At 39.4% G+C, this 19188-nt stretch overlaps 1 protein-coding gene across 2 annotated transcripts in view; it reads left to right on the top strand.

The window, feature by feature from the left end:
• Positions 1 to 19188, top strand: part of negr1 (neuronal growth regulator 1) — a 238307-nt gene that overhangs the window by 119069 nt on the left and 100050 nt on the right. For both annotated transcript variants that reach the window (XM_041791271.1, XM_041791272.1), the window contains exon 3: positions 8061 to 8186. In XM_041791271.1, coding sequence (XP_041647205.1) covers positions 8061 to 8186 — 126 coding nt within the window. The remainder of the gene's footprint in view (positions 1 to 8060; positions 8187 to 19188) is intronic.

Below are 19188 nucleotides of genomic sequence, written 5' to 3'. Positions count from 1 at the left end.
TGACACCACACACTACAGGATAATTGGGACAAAATAATCAGTTGCATCAAGCCTCATATTGGACCATGCCCCACCATACTTTGGGGAGCTATAATCTTGCTCATCTAGAGTGCAGCAAGCCTAAGCAGACATGCTCTACTTGTATTGCAAGCTTGTTGCCTTAAACACACTCTTTAGGCATCTACATTATAGCGTATAAATGTGGACCATAACCAAATAGCTTATTTCTTAAATGTACTAAACTACAGTCTGCCAGTATTTCAAATAAAATATCAGATTAAAATCAGGGTCAAAATATACCTATGTTAGCTAGTGCCTCATTCGTGGAAGTCACATTTCTACTACAGCCTTGAAATGCTACTGCCACCTGTGAAATCTGCCACTTTTATCCTTATCTGGTGTGTTTTTCTCTCTTTATTTGCATGTTTGTGTCACTTTTGGCAACACAATAATGGAGGAAATAATCGGAGCTGATGGGACCAAAGGCTTACTGCTGTATGCTATTTTTTCTCTGAGTCTTCATCATTACTGGCATTTGAAATGGCTTTAATGCTGTCAAGTGGTAGAGGCATGTTAAATCCTCCTTTGTTGCTTTTATAGAACTACAAGGTTAAGTGTGTGTCCTTTTAACTGTAGTATCTTTTAATAGGGTTGGCAGTTCTTAGACTGAGCTGAACACCCACATAGACTTAGATTCTTATGAGTAATAGGTGTGACACTCTAACAATCAAAAGTCAGTCTGATATCCCACAGTCTCAAGTTTCATCATTTAGACCTAAATTATAAAGTTACACACTCACAGAACACTTCAAATGTTGAGGCCACTTTGTAGCTCCATTTCCATACCCAGGGGTGCTGGAATTTCAAATAGATCTACATTTCTGTTTACCAAATAGAACCCCCCCTTAAGCCCTTAGCATCAAGTCTGCAACCTATGGCTCTTCAGCAACATTGCTTGCAATTGTAAGCACTGTAACTAAGCAACAAGACCCCCTCTTATATATAAGAGCATGATCAGCCTGCCTCTTTTTTTTACAAGAGAGGAACAACAGATGGCAGGGTTTTATTTTGTTTATGCATTAGCTGTGTTTGAAGTCCCTCTATCACTATTTTGCTGTTCCTTGCATGATGATTAATGCTTCTGTTTAACAGAGTGCAGTAAATTGGTATTGAGTCATTAGAGGTGGGAGAAAAATCAATTCACTAATATTTCTCTATTTTTTATTTGACAGTGTCAAAAATCAATTTATTTTTATTTGGATGATGACGTGATATCCATTTACAGAAAAACAGCCGAGAGCAGCCAAAAGAGAATAATGGTAGACGTAGCTGTGTTTTCTGAATAGTCTTGAGTCTTTCAGGTTATTAATAGAGCTCAAACTCTGTGTCATCTCCAATCAAAGTCTCTGACTGAGCTGGCCAATAAAGGAATAAGTTATTAATGGGGAAAATAGTTATCTGTTGTTCTGTCCTAACTAAAAGAAGATAGATAACCAGTCGTCAGTTAATGTCACAGCTGTCCCACTTCCATTAGTAAGGAGGGTAGCTAACTAATTGGCTTATAAGTTTACTTAATGAACTGTGAGAACAGATCACCTGGATGTTGCAGCAGAAAAGCAAAGACTGCTTCACTGGTGTGTGTTACTTTTGGAAAAAAGTACTCATTATAAGTCACTCTGTCTCACATTTATCTTTTTTCAAGAGAAGAAAAATATCAAATAATCAAAATTACAGAAATCCAATACATGCAATACAAATTGAAGTGGTACTAAATAATCACGAGTTGAATCTGCAACCAAGCATGTCTTCCGAGCCCTGTGAACCATCAACATTTTTAGGAGCGTAACGGTCCATGGGAATGGATCAGTGCATCAATTGGTTGATCCCATATGCAATCAAATCTATTGAAAGTCAAAACATCAATCTACACCATCATCTTTAAGCTTTTTGCCTTTATTTTAAAATTTTTCCAGCATGCCTCTTTGACAGGTTTTTGGCCAGCTGTAACCTGGCACACCAGTTAGATTTGTTTCACAAATGGACTTGTTGATTTGCTTCACCTTTTTTTGAGGAGGGTGGAAGCTTTGTTAGGACTTTTTTATTGTTCTCTAAATAGAAGAGGCAATTTTTGGCAACAGCGGTTGAGTCGATTTTCCCTCCTCCAACAGGTGGAAGCATGTTATATGACCTCCCAGATTTTTTGTGTTCCTGAAGTATTTTACTTTAGCATGACACAGCTTACATACAGCATGGCCCCTGTTCAATACACTATGATCATCGACGTTATAGAAGCCATAGTGCTCCCAAACAGTAGATTTTAAGCCATACAGAGCTGGTATGATTTCCTGATCCTTATGCTTCTTTGTTATGTGATCCCTTTGAAGTGTCCGTTTGAAAATGCGGTGCAGTCACAGTTCCGCCTTTGTGTATCAACCTTTAAAACAGCATCTAAACATTAGATTATTGATTATTGGGCATTTATAAATCAGTTCAGACCTCCAAATCGTGTTGCATCTAAGAATCCATTTTTTCTCCAGAGAAGAGAAGATTCAATTAAGATATCTGCTCTTTGTTGTTAGAATTTCTTCATCTGTACTTAAAGTAAAAATACACCTTTATCATTTCTGAGTTGAACTACACTGTAGTTATGGAAAGCAGAAATCTATCACAACTATTGTCTTGCGTCTTGCCCAAAGCTGGTCTTGTCAGGTTTGCAGAGTCATGCCACACATGGTTTGATGTGTCTTATTAAGAAAACATCTAAAGAGATGGATCAAAGCATCAGTTTTCTGTCTGGTGAATAAGTAATTGTTGAGTTCAGACAAAAGTTGCCACTTCTTATCAACTTAAGTTGGACTGTTATTGATCTTTTTTTCTGTTTCCAGTCCTAGTTGTCATTTCTGCTGAAGCAAACTGTGTTATACTGTAATGCAACTGAGCAATGGTAGATGTGAGCTTTAAAAACCTGAGGACTCTTCATCCAAACCTTTGAAAAACCCTTTCAGTCCCTGCCAGGGAGAGATAGGATCAGTAGACAACCCCAACATTTTCAATTTTGTGCTATCAGACACTGAGGAGATGTGTCAACAGTGGGGTCCTACAGCAAGTAAACACAGGAGTCTGACAAGCAATAACCTAGATTCAACATCGCCTCCGGTCCTCTCCCACCCAAGGTCTGCCACTTTCATCTCATTCAGATCTGTTGATCATAAAGAGATGCTTGTCCCTCTGCAAAACAGTGTTTCCTTGGTTGGTCCCTTATAGGTTGCGTGTATGTTGGACAGGTCCACTTAGTGAATTATGGATGTGCTTTTCTTGAGCGATAAAGGATCCAGTTACTGTATATGGATATTGATGCTTTTAATGATTCACCATCTTATTTGTCTGCAGGCTGTTTGCTTTTATTATACAGATAGGTCATTTCAGCCAGCAGAGGTTTATGGGCTTAATGTTGAGGATGGATGATCGATGCAGAGTTTCTTATCAGCGTACATCTGAAAGTTCAGAAAAAACTTTTCTTTTCCAACTTGCGTTATACTTAAGAAGGGCAGCAAGGTGAGTCTTATTAAATCTGAAGCTAATTAAACAATTCCTGATACTGTCATTATTCAGACTGCATGTTTTTAATGCTCTTAACTGAGGGAGGAGGGGAAAATGAGGGTGGCTGCAGCTAAACTGGACAGAGCCGTGTGACAAAAGAAACCATGTGATTACAAAAAAAAAGTGTTGGAGGGTCTTAAGAGGAACTCTGAAAATTGTTGAATCCACTTTTCTTTTGTTACTTTTTTCAGCAGGCGTCAGGAGGGATCAGACAGCAGAATAGTTTAAGGCCCCTGCCGACTTGAGAAGCCATTTCAGTACAGCAGAGTCCACTACAGGAAAAGCTCCTTCAGAGATTCAAATCTTGCTGATTAAAATAGCGTCTCATAAGCTGTGTATGCGTGTGCCTGCATGTGTGCTCAGTCCAAAGTGTTTAAATGCCTTTGTGGGTGGCTGCATGTGTGTGAATCTGTTTTCAGCAGCCTAAATACTAAAGCTTTTAACACCAGAAAAAGAAGTGCGCAGAGACTTGTCAATTATGATCGTAAGTGATGTCCAGCGGGGACTGTGGATGAGCTGCCCTCAATTGAAACTAGATTGCAACTTTTCTTTCACAAAACAGAACAAAAGACATGCTTTTTTGCGGGTGGTTTGGTGGCCACCAAATTGGTTCCAGATCAATGAATTACTGCCCACATCTCAATCTGTGCTGAGTGATTTAAAAAGGTCTGCTTTTGTTCTTGTGAAAAAAGTCACAAATAAAAACATATGTGGGTGGGGCAGAGGGACTGTGCCAAGCTTTGTCTGGAAACATTAAAGCTTGTTACAGTCGACTGTTTAATCACTGCCCATGAAACATTTAACTGAGTCTAGCTATAGAATAAAATTGAATGATTAATTCCCACAGTAGATGCCTTAGTTATCCTGCATTTAAGGCTGGCTTTCCCTTCTTTTTAAGCTTAGGACCTTATTTATTGTTGGTATTTATGTCTGTATTCTTAATATATTCCTTTTCATGTCTTTTTAGTGAAGCAAAGCCTCTTCAAAACTTCAGTGCGCTATGGCCTGATTTGAGACCTGAAAATTTTCTGGGGATGATGAAAACCTTCATTTAACTATAACATGAGACTCAAAGTATTTACCTTTTTAGTTTTATTTGATAAACAGAGGATTTCAGAGGAAATTCCTAGTTTTCAGAAAGCCACAAGAAAGTGCCTGTGTAGTACAAACTAATGAGCCAGCAGTGTTTATTTTGTTTAAACAAGCCTCTGCAAAGTCACCTTTATTTTCTTTTCTTATATCAATGAAAATGTACGCTGGGACTCCATGGAGTTTCCCCAGTTAATTCACCACCAGTTAAACCATGACACCTGTTCTCTACACAAGAAAAATAAAGTTTTAAGATGTGTTCAGTCAATTCTTGGACTTAAAATATTTTAACATGTAATTAAGTTTTTTGTGATCAATAAAACTTAATTTTGAATTTTAATAATGATCTTCATGGTTTTTATATATTGATAACGACCGCCCGTGGCCCCAGGGCCCACCAGTGGTTCCCTGCCCACACTTTGAGAAGCACTGGTGTAGCACAATTTAATTGTGTTAACATGACAAAGTAATTTAAGTCTTTTTGCCTCTTTTTTCCTATTTCATGTTTATTTCTGGAACACATTTACACATGTTTATAATTCTAACATGAGATGGCAGACTTCAGTGTAGCAAAGGATGCATGAAACAGCGCACTTGTCCCCCTCTGTTTATCCACAGAACCTGTATCAGATACCACTCGTGCTACTTCAGCCATAACAGGGGGAGAGCGGTTTATATCAAAAATCTCATAACAAGTTGTGTATACAGATTGGAAATGTAGACCTAGTAGGCATAAGGCGAGAGGCCTGCTCTGGTATAGCCAAGAGAGGAGTGGATATCCCCTTTATCTCAGCTCATGCTGCTATCACTAGCTTGCTGAGGACCGCAGATGGACTGAAACTGTCAACAGGCATGCAGGAGGATTTTTGAAATTAAAACTTAGTTTTAAGGTTATGGTGTAGATCAATGTTTTGACTTTCTATAGATCTGATTGGATAATTAACCTACCAGTTAATGCATTGATATACATCAGTGGATTGTTACACTCCTATTGATTGACTGTGACTTTTTAAACCATGGTTAATGTGGCATTGTTTAACCACCTCATCCCTGCTCATGCCTTTTTCTGAACATAGTGGGTCATCCCTTGTCATCCACAGGTCTCTTGTTGGTAGTGTTGACAGCCTACATCAGCTGAAAACTGAATAGTTGCAGGAACTAATTCTCTTTAGTTACTGTCAGTGAGTCAGTTTGGATGTACACCTGAACTTGAGACATCTTTGTGTGTAAAGTTGTGTATGTTTGTGATTGTTTTCACAGTGTATGTGGATCCTGCTTGAATGATGCACAGGCAGAGAAGAGGTCAGGGACAGATACTTTCAGTGATTGCAGGTGGTGTTTTTCTTTAGCTTAGATTATTAGAAAATTAAAGCCTTTATAAAAATGGTTTCAAGTAGGGATGGGGATCGAAACCCGGGTCCATAAGGACCTGGTTCTGGTTTTTAAAAAACCTGGAAATCAATAACGTTTGAGCTTATCGATACTCCTATTGAGTCTCACGCCCCCTGTAACATACCGTTGTACTTCGAGTGAAGTCATATCATTTAAACCAAAACAACGGTGCACAAGTGTTTGTTCAGTAAAGTTTTTTTTAAATAAGTTTGAATCGCAGGCAAACTGTTATTAAACAGTGCAAAGGAAACACTCTGCTACAGTCACTCACTCATGTCATGAGGATGGCTGAACATGCAAAGAGGTCTGGTGTTTGGCTGCATTTTATTAAATAGAAAGAAAAGGAGGAAGTGAAATGCAGTTTGTGTGGCAAAATGATTTCTTGCAAAGTGGGACACACAACCTCCATGGCCAGGCATATCAGCATCATGCGTCATATTAGACCAAGGTGTAGTACCTTTGACAATCTTCAGACTGAAGAAAGATCAAGAGGAAGATGAGAGACACCAGACCCAACAATGCAGATGACTTGAATGCCGCTATCAAAGCAACCTGGACTTCCATTACACCAGGGCAGTGCCACAGGGTGATCGCCTCCATGGCACGCCACATTGATGCAGTAATTCATGCAAAAGGAGGCCCAACCGAATATTAAGTGCATATAAATGAACATACTTTTCAGAGGCCTGACATTTCTGTTTAAAACATCCTTTTTTATTGATCTTATGTAATATTATACTTTTCTGAGACACTGAATTTTGGGTTTTCTGATCTATAAGTCATAATCATCAACTCTATGTGTAACAAGTCTATATAATATATGGGATTCACTTTCTGAAATAATGACCAAAAAAAATTGTACTTTTTCATGATATTCTAATTTTTTGAGATGTACCTGTAAATGCCCCCTTCTCTCAGTTAAACTGTATGTGAAAGGGTTCCTGTCACATCAGCTGTGTTTACTAAGGCTAGAAATGTTTCTTTCTGTTCAGATTCAGAAACTGTCAATTGTTGAGCAATAAAAAGCAAAGTAAGTTATGTTTTAAAATTGTCATCTAGTTTTTTTTCTGACAAATAACAGAACAGTATGGATAGTGGTATCGATAAGGACTTGAATCGTTAAGGAGTATCCATAAGGGTATCAGTATCAATAAAAATGAACAATCCCCATCCCTAGTTTTAAGCAAATTAACACTGTACAGTACTATCATCAGTGATATGTAATGTTACAATGAGGTTAATTTCTGAAATGCATTAACGTGTCTGTGATGAATTAATCAAAAGTAACACGCTATTTTGACAGCCCACAAGATAATATTTCACTTAAAGAGGCACTAAAACTGTCTAACTGAGGCTGCTCAACAGCTAGCTTGCTGGTCCAAACAGCATGTTAATCCTCTTGTTAAAATGGTATGAGTTTTTATTGTGGTTTCATTAAACCACTATATTGCTTTTTATAACAAATGCTGTAACAATTTAATTCTAAATGCCAGTTAAATTTGACTGTTTCATCTGCCTTCCATAAACAAAATGAATTGTTATTAGGAGGGTATTTATCTGCAAGAGCTTGTCTTTCTTGTACATTAACTTATCCAACATTCTCTGAGTATTGCAGCAGTTTAAGTGTTCACTGAAATGTCATCAGAGCAGCTGGAAACTAATGATTAAAAGTGGGAGCTCAAATCCTCCCCCATACTGAGAACATTTAACAAGACTTTGAAAGCCAGACTGATTCATGGAGTCAGAATCTAAGGTGCCTCCTATGATTTTACCTAAAGCTAGGGGTCATATAAAAATAGAACATACTTTATCTCTTTTCTGAAAACTGGAACAGAGGCCAGTCCCCACTGTCAAGATATCGACCATGCCTTCCTTTACTCTGCTGTGTAATATTTCATTTAAAAAGTGTTATAACAGACCAGAGGTTAAAGATTTGAAAAGCTAACCTTGTTTATGTATTTTCTATATTTTTTTTCTAGTTCCTCCCAAGATATATGACATATCCTCTGACATCACGGTAAACGAGGGCAGCAACGTGTCGCTCATCTGCACAGCCAGCGGGAAACCTGAGCCAACCATTTCCTGGAGACATATAACCCCATTAGGTGAGTTCACTTCACCTTGCACAAACCTATGCTAATGAACGGACAAATGGATGGACGGACAAAGGGATGGATGAATAGAGAGAGGAAATGAGGGAGCATGGATGGGATCAATAGGTGAGAGGCAGGGTGTCAGAGAGAACTGGTAGTTACGTTGCAGATGGAAAGGGGGAAGGGGATGGAGTAAGAGATGGATGAGGTTGGATGGATTCGTGACAGGAGGTGGAGGGGGAATGGAGATATGTAATAATACATTCAAGTGAACATGCAGTATGATATATACTGTATGAGCTGCTATGGTGCTGTTGCCATTTCATGCTGTGCATTCAAATGAGAGTTTATGGTGGCTTATTAGTTGTTTTTCTGGCAATCAGTCTTGAGGTAATTTCCACCAACTGACCAGCAGTCTCACTTCGGCTCTTGATAGCTGAAAGATACAACTTAAATCTGCACACCCCACAGCATCTGTGTGTGCTGGATTTTGTTGGCAATGTGGCTTTGCTCCGTCCGACAGCACAAAGCCTACCCCACTGGAACCAATAGAGCAGCGCAAAGGGAAGCACAGCAGAGCAGCTTGATTTGTGAGTTTACAACATCACTAGATCACTGAGAATAAATAAAATAACATACAAGCAACATGTTTGCATCTGTGTGTGCTGGCAATGTGGCTTTGCTCCGTCCGACAGCACAAAGCCTACCCCACTGGAACCAATAGAGCAGCGCAAAGGGAAGCACAGCAGAGCAGCTTGATTTGTGAGTTTACAACATCACTAGATCACTGAGAATAAATAAAATAACATACAAGCAACATGTTTCTTTGCCTTTCTAAGAAAGACCTGCCTTTCATTCTATGCCTGTTCTGATGTGAATGAATTGGTAGGATACACTATCAGCAGCCTGTACTCTGTGTTTTACTTTGAAATTGACCTTATGCATGGGACTTCATCCGCCATCTGGTACAGGTTGTTATGCTTTGTTCAGCTTTACACATGCAGGAAGTGGGTCCGTTGTAGATGGGAGCTTCTTGTATGCGCCAAGATGGACGACAGTGCATTCTGTGGAAACACATGCATTGACTAGAGAAGGCACAATCAACTCTGGAGTAATCGGTTCAGACAAAACTGGGTGCACAGGGATGCTGAGGGATCTGGGAGTAACACGTTTCCAAGACTAGAACTAGCATTACACACCTCTCACTTTACAATGGGGATATTTAGCTTTACAAATGAAATTATTTGTGATGAAATAGCATGGAAAAGGTTAAATAACACATGGCTGATGCCTACTTACTGATAACCAAATTTTCATTGCCTCTGCCCAGATTAATCTGCAGACTATACCATCATAAAGTAATGATGTCTGTCAGCCGATCAGTTGATTAGTTGGTCGTTAAGCACTCATTTAACCAAGATCTAATTGACTGAACAATTGCAGACAGAGAGAGACAGAGAGAGCATGTACAGCGGATGGAGTGAAAGAATAAACGATAAAAAAAAACATTCTAGGTGAATAATACCAATAGTTAACATAAATTCTTGTCCTTATTATTGTCACTCAGTGCTTTAGTTATATGTGAGTTTAATCTGACACAGCCTCAGGATATCTTTATCTCCATTTTCTATATCAAAATAGAGCTCAACTGCACTGTTTGTGCCAGATGTGATCGGTGCTATCAGTTAGCCTCCATAGCCAAGTAGAAGAAAGTTCTTTGGTCCAATAAGACCACAATGATGCTTTTTGGACAACAAACACTACACATCACCAAAAACACACCATCCCAATGTAAAGCACAGTGGTGCCAGCATCATGCTGTGGGGATGCTTCTCAGCAGCCAGCTCTGGAAGGCTTGTAAAGATAGAGTGTAAAATGAATGCAGCAAAGAAAAAAAAAAGAAAGAAATATATAGGACAATTCTGGAGAAAAATTGTACTTAGTCTGTAAGAAAACTATGGCTTGGGGGAAGATTTATTTTCCAGCAAGACAATGACCTGAAGCATACAGCGTAAGCTACACAGAAATGGCTTAAAGACAGCAAGGTGAATGTTCTGGTCTGGGTGAGTGAAAGCCCAGTCTCTAATAGAGAATTTGTGTCTGGACTTGAAAAGGGTTGCTCACACCTGATCCCCGTACAACATGACAGAGCTCGAGCAGTTTTACAAAGAAGAATGGAGTTGCATTGCAGTGTCCAGATGTGCGAGTCTGATTGAGATCTATCCACAGACTCAGTGCTGATTGCAGCCAAAGCTGCATCTACTAAATACTGAATTGAAGGGGGCAAATTTGTATGAAGTCACTTATTGTACATTTTATATATATGACATTACTTTTTATAGGTGCTGTATTTGAAAGAGCAAAAAAGCACTCGATAAAGAAGTAAGACATATTTTGTGAAGTGGTCTTGCATTTAATTGACTGGATAACTAATGCAACCACAAAGAAATAGCTTTAAAATATTGCTGTACATTGAGAAAAGATATTATCCAGCTTGTGCAGAGGTTTTTCAGTAAACAGTGTCTTGAGTAGCCTGTGTTTTCAGCATCACTGCACCACAGGCTGTTTCAAAGTTGGACTCTTAACTGTAAACAACAACAGCAGGGATTCAATAGGGTGTAACTTTAGGTAATAAAGTCAGCAGAAATACAAAACAATATGTCTACTCTGGAAAAAAAATGTCTATTTTCTTAAAATAAACTCTCCTAAAATGCTTCTACTTCCTGCTTCATTCTCCAACTTTTCATACAACAACCATCCAACCCATAGGCTAAGTTTCCTGCTAAAGGCAGAAGCTAATAAGTTACTGGAGAATATTCTGTGTAGCAGCACAATAATACATGCTGATCAGAAGAGAGGATTTCTAGTACAAATGTGACAGCTCTCATCTTTGTGGATAGCTCTGATTGTCTTCGGCAGTTTTTAGAATATAATTTGAGGTGCATTAGCAAGAAATATCCATTATTATTATCAATATAATTTATTTAGGTGGCTGATAGAAAGAGCAGACTCATATCATCTAGCTCTTTGAATACTGAATCCTCCCTTTGAAAACTCATTCCACAGCATTTAACTGTTGCTGCGAAGGCCCCCACCCAGCCACTCTCCGTCCTCCCTCATTTTCATATTAATGGATTAGAGCCTGCTGTGCTTATCAGATAGCTGTGAGGATGACTGCATTTATCTTATAGCTGTCAAATCCTCCTCTCTGGTGGTTTGCCTGATTGCGTTCGGGGAGTTTTCAGAAGATGATCAAAAGAGCCGTCCTCAGAGTCCGAGTGGCAGTCAGTCATTCTACTTTGAAGTGTCCGGACTTTGAAGTATGCCAGGGAAGAAATGATACGCTGGTCAAATGAAAGAGCCTGGGACTAAATGTAATCACAGACTGTCTCCCAGCATATCAGAAAAGAAGCCATTTGCAAAGGGATCTTTGGGTTCTTTATTGTAGTGAGGGTGATTTGTTTAAAGGATGGGGTACAACCCAAAGGTTGTAATAGGCTAATTACCTATTGATGGAATTCATTAAAACTGTTGGATATGCAGAACAGTGTTAGAGCACAGGCCACCTGAATGTGCAGAGTCAGGATATGGAAATATTTACCTCGTTTATGGAAGAGGACTAACTTGCAACCACTTACTGAACTATACTATATGGACAAAAGTGTTTGGCCACACAAATAATAATTATTAAATTCAGGTGTGTCAATCAGGCCTGTTTCCAAAAGTGTATAAAATCAAGCACCTAGCCATGCAGTCTCCAGATGCAAACATTTGTGACACAAAATGGGTTGTTCTGAAGAGGAGCTCAGTCACTTCAAGTATGTTACAGTAATGGATGGCAACGTTACAATCAAACTATTGGTGAGATTTTTTTCTCTGCTAGATAATCCACAGTCAACTGTAAGGGATATTACTAGAAATTGGAAGCTTTAAGGAACAACAGCAACTAAGCCATGGAGTGGTAGACCACATAAAATCACAGAGCAGGGTCACAAACTGCATGGTGTAAGTCGCTAACACTGCTAAAGAGTTCTGAGCTCCCTCTGGCATTAATGTAAGTACCAAAACTGTGGTTGGAGCTTCATGGAATGGGTTTCCATGGCAGAATAGCCGCATGCAAGTTTCACATCACCAAGTCCAGTTCCAAGTGTCAGATAGAGTTGTGTAAATCACAGTAAGTCACACTAGACTATGGAGCAGTGTAAATGTGTTCTGTGCGATTCTGTGCATCTGGCAATCAGACGGGTGAGTCTGAATTTGGTGGAGAACATTACCTGTCTGACTGCATTGTGTTGACTGTGAAATTTGGTGGAAGAGAGATACTGGTATGGTGCTGTTTTTCAGGGTTTAGGCTAGGCCCCATTATCATCAGTGAACGAAAATCTTAATGCTACAGCATAGCAAGACATTATGGACAATGTTTTGCTTCCAAGTTTGTGGCAACAGTTTGGGGAAGGCCCTTTTCTATTCTGACACGATTCTGCCCCAGTGCACAAAGCAAGGACTAAAAACACATGGTTTGATGAGTTTGGAGTGGAAGAACTTGGCTGGCCCCACATGAATAATTTACTTCAACACATCCTGAATTTGAGGGATTGCACCTCATTCAGTGTGTTATATGTTTGTGTTTTCTAAGCACTATTGAACAACCAACAAAGAAGAGGAGGAAGCCTGCATAACAAAAACACACGAAGAAGAAAAGCTGGTCCCTGCTACAAGAGAAGCAGGCCAGAAAGACCTGCTGGCTCCCTCTTCCTCTTTCTCTGGCTTTTTACAAACAGCTATGGGTTAGCACACTTGTTGAATCATCCATATGATGCATTGCTCTAAAATCTTCATATTTTAATTTGCATCTTATGTTGTCTTCTTTTTTTAATTTCAGATCAGGAGATACTCAGCTGATAATTTTGTTTGCTTTTTCTTTACACATTTTTTGGTTTCCTCCTTTTTGAGTCTGATACATCACAGGCTGCACGACTATCACAGATAGTTCTAAATAACACTAGATGGAACAATGTTTAAGCTGCACTAATGTTAGTAAAAGAAGAGAATTTTTTTGAAAATCAATTAACCAGACGTGTACTGAACCATGAGCCCAAAACCAAGATACGAACCAAACCGAGGTCTCTGTGAACCATTTCACCACTAGTAAAAATGAATGAAAAACCCACTTAAAGAACTGAAACCAAAACAGAGTCTGTTTCACAAATTCACATTCAAAGCAACTTTGTCCCATCATTTTTAACAATATATGTGATCTATAATAATATTCAGAATAGCTGCAAACATAACCAATAGGATTGAAAAAAAAATCTGCAGAAAATTGCCTAATTTATTGTATCATAAATGCATCAGCCTGTGAGTTTTCGTAGCATTTTGTACCAATTATCACTAGTTATATCAGACATCTATTGTTGCTCTCACAGAGCTGTATTTAGACTCTTTAAAATGACAGCAGTAATTGCAGTATTGAAAAGAGGCCAAGCAGGTGAAATGGCTGTAAAATGACAAACATTTCTACATGGCAGGTTTTATTTGCTAGCCTCTCACTCTTCAACACTCAGCCATTTTTGGATGGGGGGGTGGGGGGTATTTTTTTCACTCTAGATAGTTCTGCTGCAGCAGTCAGTGAAGTTTGACAGGATGATAAATTGCCCTGACTGACTGTCAAGTTCCTATTCCCACTCTGACTGTTTTCTGTTTGCATTTTCCCCCTCCTCTTCCCTTCCTGCCAACCAGCAAACTGCTAGCTAATAATAAACTTTGTGCATCCAGTGAAGTGTGGCCATAAACTGTTTATGGAGACCATAATTTGGCTCAGTATGTGCGCATATAAAGTCGATACATATTCCTCAATTAGAGAGCTGTGGAAGCTGAAGCGAGCACTTGTAACACACAGATCATCTTTGTTGACATGTTACTGAGAGAAGAGCATACGTCTGACTCTTAATGTGCTTTAAATATCATCGCTGTTTTAGTAGTTTAATTATCCATGTAAAAATGAGCTTGACAGTGAAGTTTCAGGAGCGTGGTCAGATTGCTGCATGATAAGTGTGCTTGTGACTAGAAAGCGAGCTTGAGTCCCCTTATCATCTGGTGAATCTGGAACTGCAAAAGGAGTGTTTGATTCTCTCCCTGCCCTTGAGCAAGGATTCAGCTCCTAACTTTGCAGCTCAGTTACCAGTTAAAGGGAATTAATGGAAGACTGCCTGGTTTGAGTGTATCAGTGCGGTCATTTCTGACCCCGAGGCTCCTCTCTGGAGCTTTGAAGTCATTAAAACATGTTCTCACTTAACAAGTACCAAGTAAAAGCTAGATTTAAACACAGAAATACCATTAAAATACGGACATGGGTAATACGCCTTTTCTGCTCTGTCAGCATCAATTTAGCTCTTGACATGGGAACTTACTTTACTCTGAGGCTCACAACGAGGCAGACATGTCATCCTTTTAGGCTTTTGCCTCAGCATGGAGCACTGTGTTGTGCTTCCTCACCACTCTTCCATAGGTCAAAGGGAGGGGGGAGAGATAGCCTCTAACATAGTCTGTTTCAGTCTGGTTTGGATGGCTGGATTGCTGGGCAAAATTGCTTTGATAAGCTCTTTCCATTGAGATTTGAATCCAGGGGATAGAAGTGTGACCTTTGGAAAGGCTGACTGGAATACTAGAATACATATTTGATTGCTCCCTGTGATAGCACTCAGCCAGGACATACCCCCTCCACCCTTTCCATGCAGCTATACTGTACATAAAACAAAAAAACTCTTGTGTTTTTGGTGTTTATTTTATTTAAGAGCACGAGGCACTGCTTCCCCAAAACATATCCCCAGGAAATAGACAGCAGAATATTTTATTCTGACAATTCAAAAGAGTGTGTATATGGTAGCCTGGTCCTGAACCTCAGGAATTTTCAAACCTGACTTTATTTCACTGCTACATGCCCCGAGTTCTGCTTTCCTGGATGCACTGGAATGTGGCATCTCTTTAAGCGATACTCAGCAAATTTATGGCGATGTGTTCACCAGGGATCTCTCTCTCTCATTGACTTCTTTCCCTTTCTCATAGTCTGCGGAGAACTGACGCATAGTTCAAGGGCTGACGCGCTAGCATGCTTTGGACACGATGGGAGGTGAAAGATAGAGAGTGAGGTGCTGCATTTCAAATATCAAACATCAACAGCAGGAGCCGTTTCTAACACGTCCCCGTTCAGCTGTTGAGCTGAGAACTGCCAACTAAAGAGGCGCTCAGTGGGTGCATGGAGTATCTGTAACATGATGAATAGCAGACCTTTTTTACTGAAATTGTGATATTGAGTTACTGCCACACTACACATGTTTAATGGCAGTCAGCAGTCCTGAATGATGTCTTTCCGAGGAGCCACTTTTTTTTTAATCCTCATCCACCTTTCAAAGAAGAATCTGTGGGAAGGGGTGTATAAGTAAGCAACACACTATGAGAAACTGGATTCTTAAATGAAAATTTTTGACTATTTTCTCGATCAATCAGTAAGTTGTGCATATAGAAAATGTCACAAAATGTAAAAAAAATCCCATGACAAATGCTCAGTGCCTGAGGTGACCTTTTCAAATGTTCCTGGTTTGTAAGTCTGACCCAATGATGGAGTTGCTGTCACAAACCCGTTTAAATTGGAGACTCTTGAAGAACAAATCAATAATAATGAATATCTTCAGAGACAAGTCTGAAAAATGTAGGCTATATATTGTTTACAAGCCGCATCCTTCAGTGTTGAAAAGTGACGACAATGCACAATTGTAAAAGAATGCAACTTCTTGAGTGTCCCCTTGAGGCTGTCTGAAAAAGCACTGGACTTTACTTACGATGCACTCATACAAGGCAGTTCCTGTGGGGATTTATTTCTGATGTGATGTATCTCTGAGCAGGTCCAGTTGGGCTTTGAGCAATATGAGTGTAGGCCAGGGTATGGGGTAACTGGGCCTAGTGTGGGACTGCCTTACACACCAGTTCAAAGAGCACACTTTAACAACAGAAATAAACATATTTACAGCTTGGTACAAATAAAAGTTCTGACCAGCTCACTTCTTGATTAGCACAATATTTATGCAGGGGGAATTGTGATTTAACTCAGCCTTTTGAATAACATGAAGGACAAGAGTTATTCATAATGAGGGATGTGATTAATCTGAGTGACTAGCAATGTGTTTTAAAATTGGCAAAAAAGTAAGGACATTTGTTTTTGGTGGATTATTTCTTTGTTGTACAGTTCTTCTTGGCAAAAACTCTTGTACCGTTGTAAAGCCTGTTTATTTCTCTTTTAAATGGTGCCACATTTGTAAGGAACATGCATTTTTGGAATGAGCAGCAGACCTGAGTATGTTGGCTGTGCCATGGAAAATTTGCCAAATCTCTGCCAGGGCCAAACAGTTTATCTTGCTCTTGCTTTTGACTCTTTTTTTTGGGGCATCTGGTACTCCCAGGTGCTGACAATCAGGTGCCTGGGAGTATTGGCAGCTGTTAGGTTCAGTGATATGTCCAGATTCTGTCAGTTGGATAAAAGTGTGGAGAAGAAGCCGAAAACGCTATGCTGATGGCTGCACCCATAGAGTGACATATTTTGTTGGAGGCAGGGTGATGGTTGGGTCGCTCAGTGGAAAATGAGGCTCGTCTTCATTGGAGGCAATCTCAATGCAGAGAGATATCGAGATCAGATTTGGCAGCCAGTGGCAATCCCATGTCTCCACAGTCTGGGACTGAACTCTATCTTCCAAGATGACAACGCTCACCCCCACAGAGAGGGGTTTATCAGAGACTACTTCCAGAATTTGGGAGTGGAGAGGATGGAATGGCCTGCCAGCAGTCCTGACCCCAACCCCATTGAACACTTGTGGAATCAGCTTGGGTGGGCTGTTCATGCCAGAGTGACCAACACAACCACGTTGGCTGACTTGCAACAAATGCTGGTTGAAAATGGAATGCCATCCCACAGCAGTGTGTGACCAGGCTGGTGACCAGAATGAGGAGGAGGAGGTGCCAGGCTGTTGTGGCTGTTGTGTGTATGTTTCTTCCACACGCTACTGAGGCTCCTGTTTGTTAAATGAATTAATTGTTAAATTTCCCAAATTTCTTGTTTCTTCAGACCTTATTCATCCAGTCCACCAAACAACACCAAACATGAGTTAAGGTCAGATTAAGCTGTTTTGAATTGGAAGAGAAGATGTAGCAAATTTTCAATGGGCTTAAATCACATACTCAGCTGTGTTGCTCATCCCCCAAATGCATGTTCCTTACAAATGTGGCACCATTTAAAAAGGAAATAAACAGTTTGTTGTTGTTGTTGTTGTTGTTTTTACGGTAACCCATTAACCCTAACCCTAGCTCCACTTCTTTGCCCCATGGGAGGTTGGCCTAAAGGTAGGTTGAGACAGCCTTTCCTATATAGTGACCACAACCACAGGTCTTCAGAAGTGCACCTCAGCAACCAATGGGTGATGTTACTGAGACCATGTACATGATTCATATTCAATTAGAGATACAGTGATTACTAAATCAGGGCTCATGGCAATGCCCATGATTAAAATAACAGTTTAGCTAATAGCTGAGTCTGATGGTGATGTTTTTTACTACTTTATTTGGTGTAACCCTTCCACAATGTAGACATTTACACTTGTGTTTGGTACTAGATGCCAGAATTGAATTGACTGGACACAACACAGATAAACAGTGGCTGCTGACATCCATCCATCCATCCTACATTATTTCCCTGATGTTTGACAGTGGGTCCAATATCAGCCAGTACTGATGTTAAACCGTTGCATTGGTGCATCCCAGTACAATGTATTATTTTCTACGTTTTCATTGTTTAATTGTTTCGCAGTAAGAAAACCTTACTCTTTGTTTGAATTGCCCACTTTGGTTGGCATTGTTCCTGGGTAATCTTTTCTCATAAATCAAGAGTGAGACTACATTCATATATGCTGAATAAATACATAAATTATGTCTCCATTCTTAATTCATAGTATCAACAGTCTGTCTTCATTTTAAAGTCAGAGAAGTGCACAGTTAAAGGTCAGCTATATTGTTTGTTTGACTCTTAAGCCATTCTTCTGATTTGGCTCACTATATAGCACCAACTTTATTAATATGTATGGAGAAAGATTCCTACAGTCTATCATAGCTCTTCTTACTTCCATGCTTGTTGCAACTCATCAAACTATTCTGAAAGCATAAATGAAATGTGTTATAAAGTCTTTTTTTGTTCTGAATTTCACACACTGGTTGCAGTGTGATAAGTACTCATGCGTAGGCCAACCTCAACAGATTGATTCAGCTCCACACACTGTAGCTGCCAAGTGAGTTAATTAAACAATAAGAAGAGATGTGCTGTTGTTCTGGGTAAACTGTTGCTTCAGTTGATTAGGGTACAATTTAATAAAATAGTAAAAAGTTGGAGCATCACAGTTCACAGATGTTGCTGTTTGCATCCAGGTTTTGGGGTCACAGTTGGGTATGAGTTCAGTTTAAAAGGCTTAAGGATCCTGGATGCATTATTCAGGGTTTGTCTAATTTTTTTTGAAATGACAGAAGTGCAAGTTAGCTTGTTTTGTCTTCTGTTGTTCAAAACATTTAATAGGTGGTACAGCTGTGATGTAATAAACATTTCATAAAATAGAGTTAAAAAATAAAAATATTAGATAACTACAATGTAAACATTAAAGACCTGCCTTTTGATGCATTGTATTATATTTTTGATTTATGAAGTGCGCCGCATATATCCCCAAGTGTTACCAGAGATCCATCAGTCTATTTCAAGTACAACATCTGGTGCAGTGGCTCTTTATACTCAATAACTTGTGCCCCTTTCCATATTATTTAGTCACTGTCTGTTAAGTTCAGTATACTTTGTAGCTTGTAGTTCATTCATAATAGTGTGAATCTGAAAACACCTCATTTTTTGATACAGCTATTTCAAAATAAAGGTTCGTCAGCATAATAAATGGGTGCTGTCTTCCTCAAGAACTTGTGAAATACATGCTTT

The sequence above is a fragment of the Cheilinus undulatus genome, linkage group 7 (genome assembly GCF_018320785.1).
Source record: "Cheilinus undulatus linkage group 7, ASM1832078v1, whole genome shotgun sequence".
Lineage (NCBI taxonomy): Eukaryota > Metazoa > Chordata > Actinopteri > Labriformes > Labridae > Cheilinus > Cheilinus undulatus.
The sequence above is the reverse complement of the archived record's forward strand: the minus strand, read 5'-3'. Positions and strand labels throughout refer to the sequence as shown.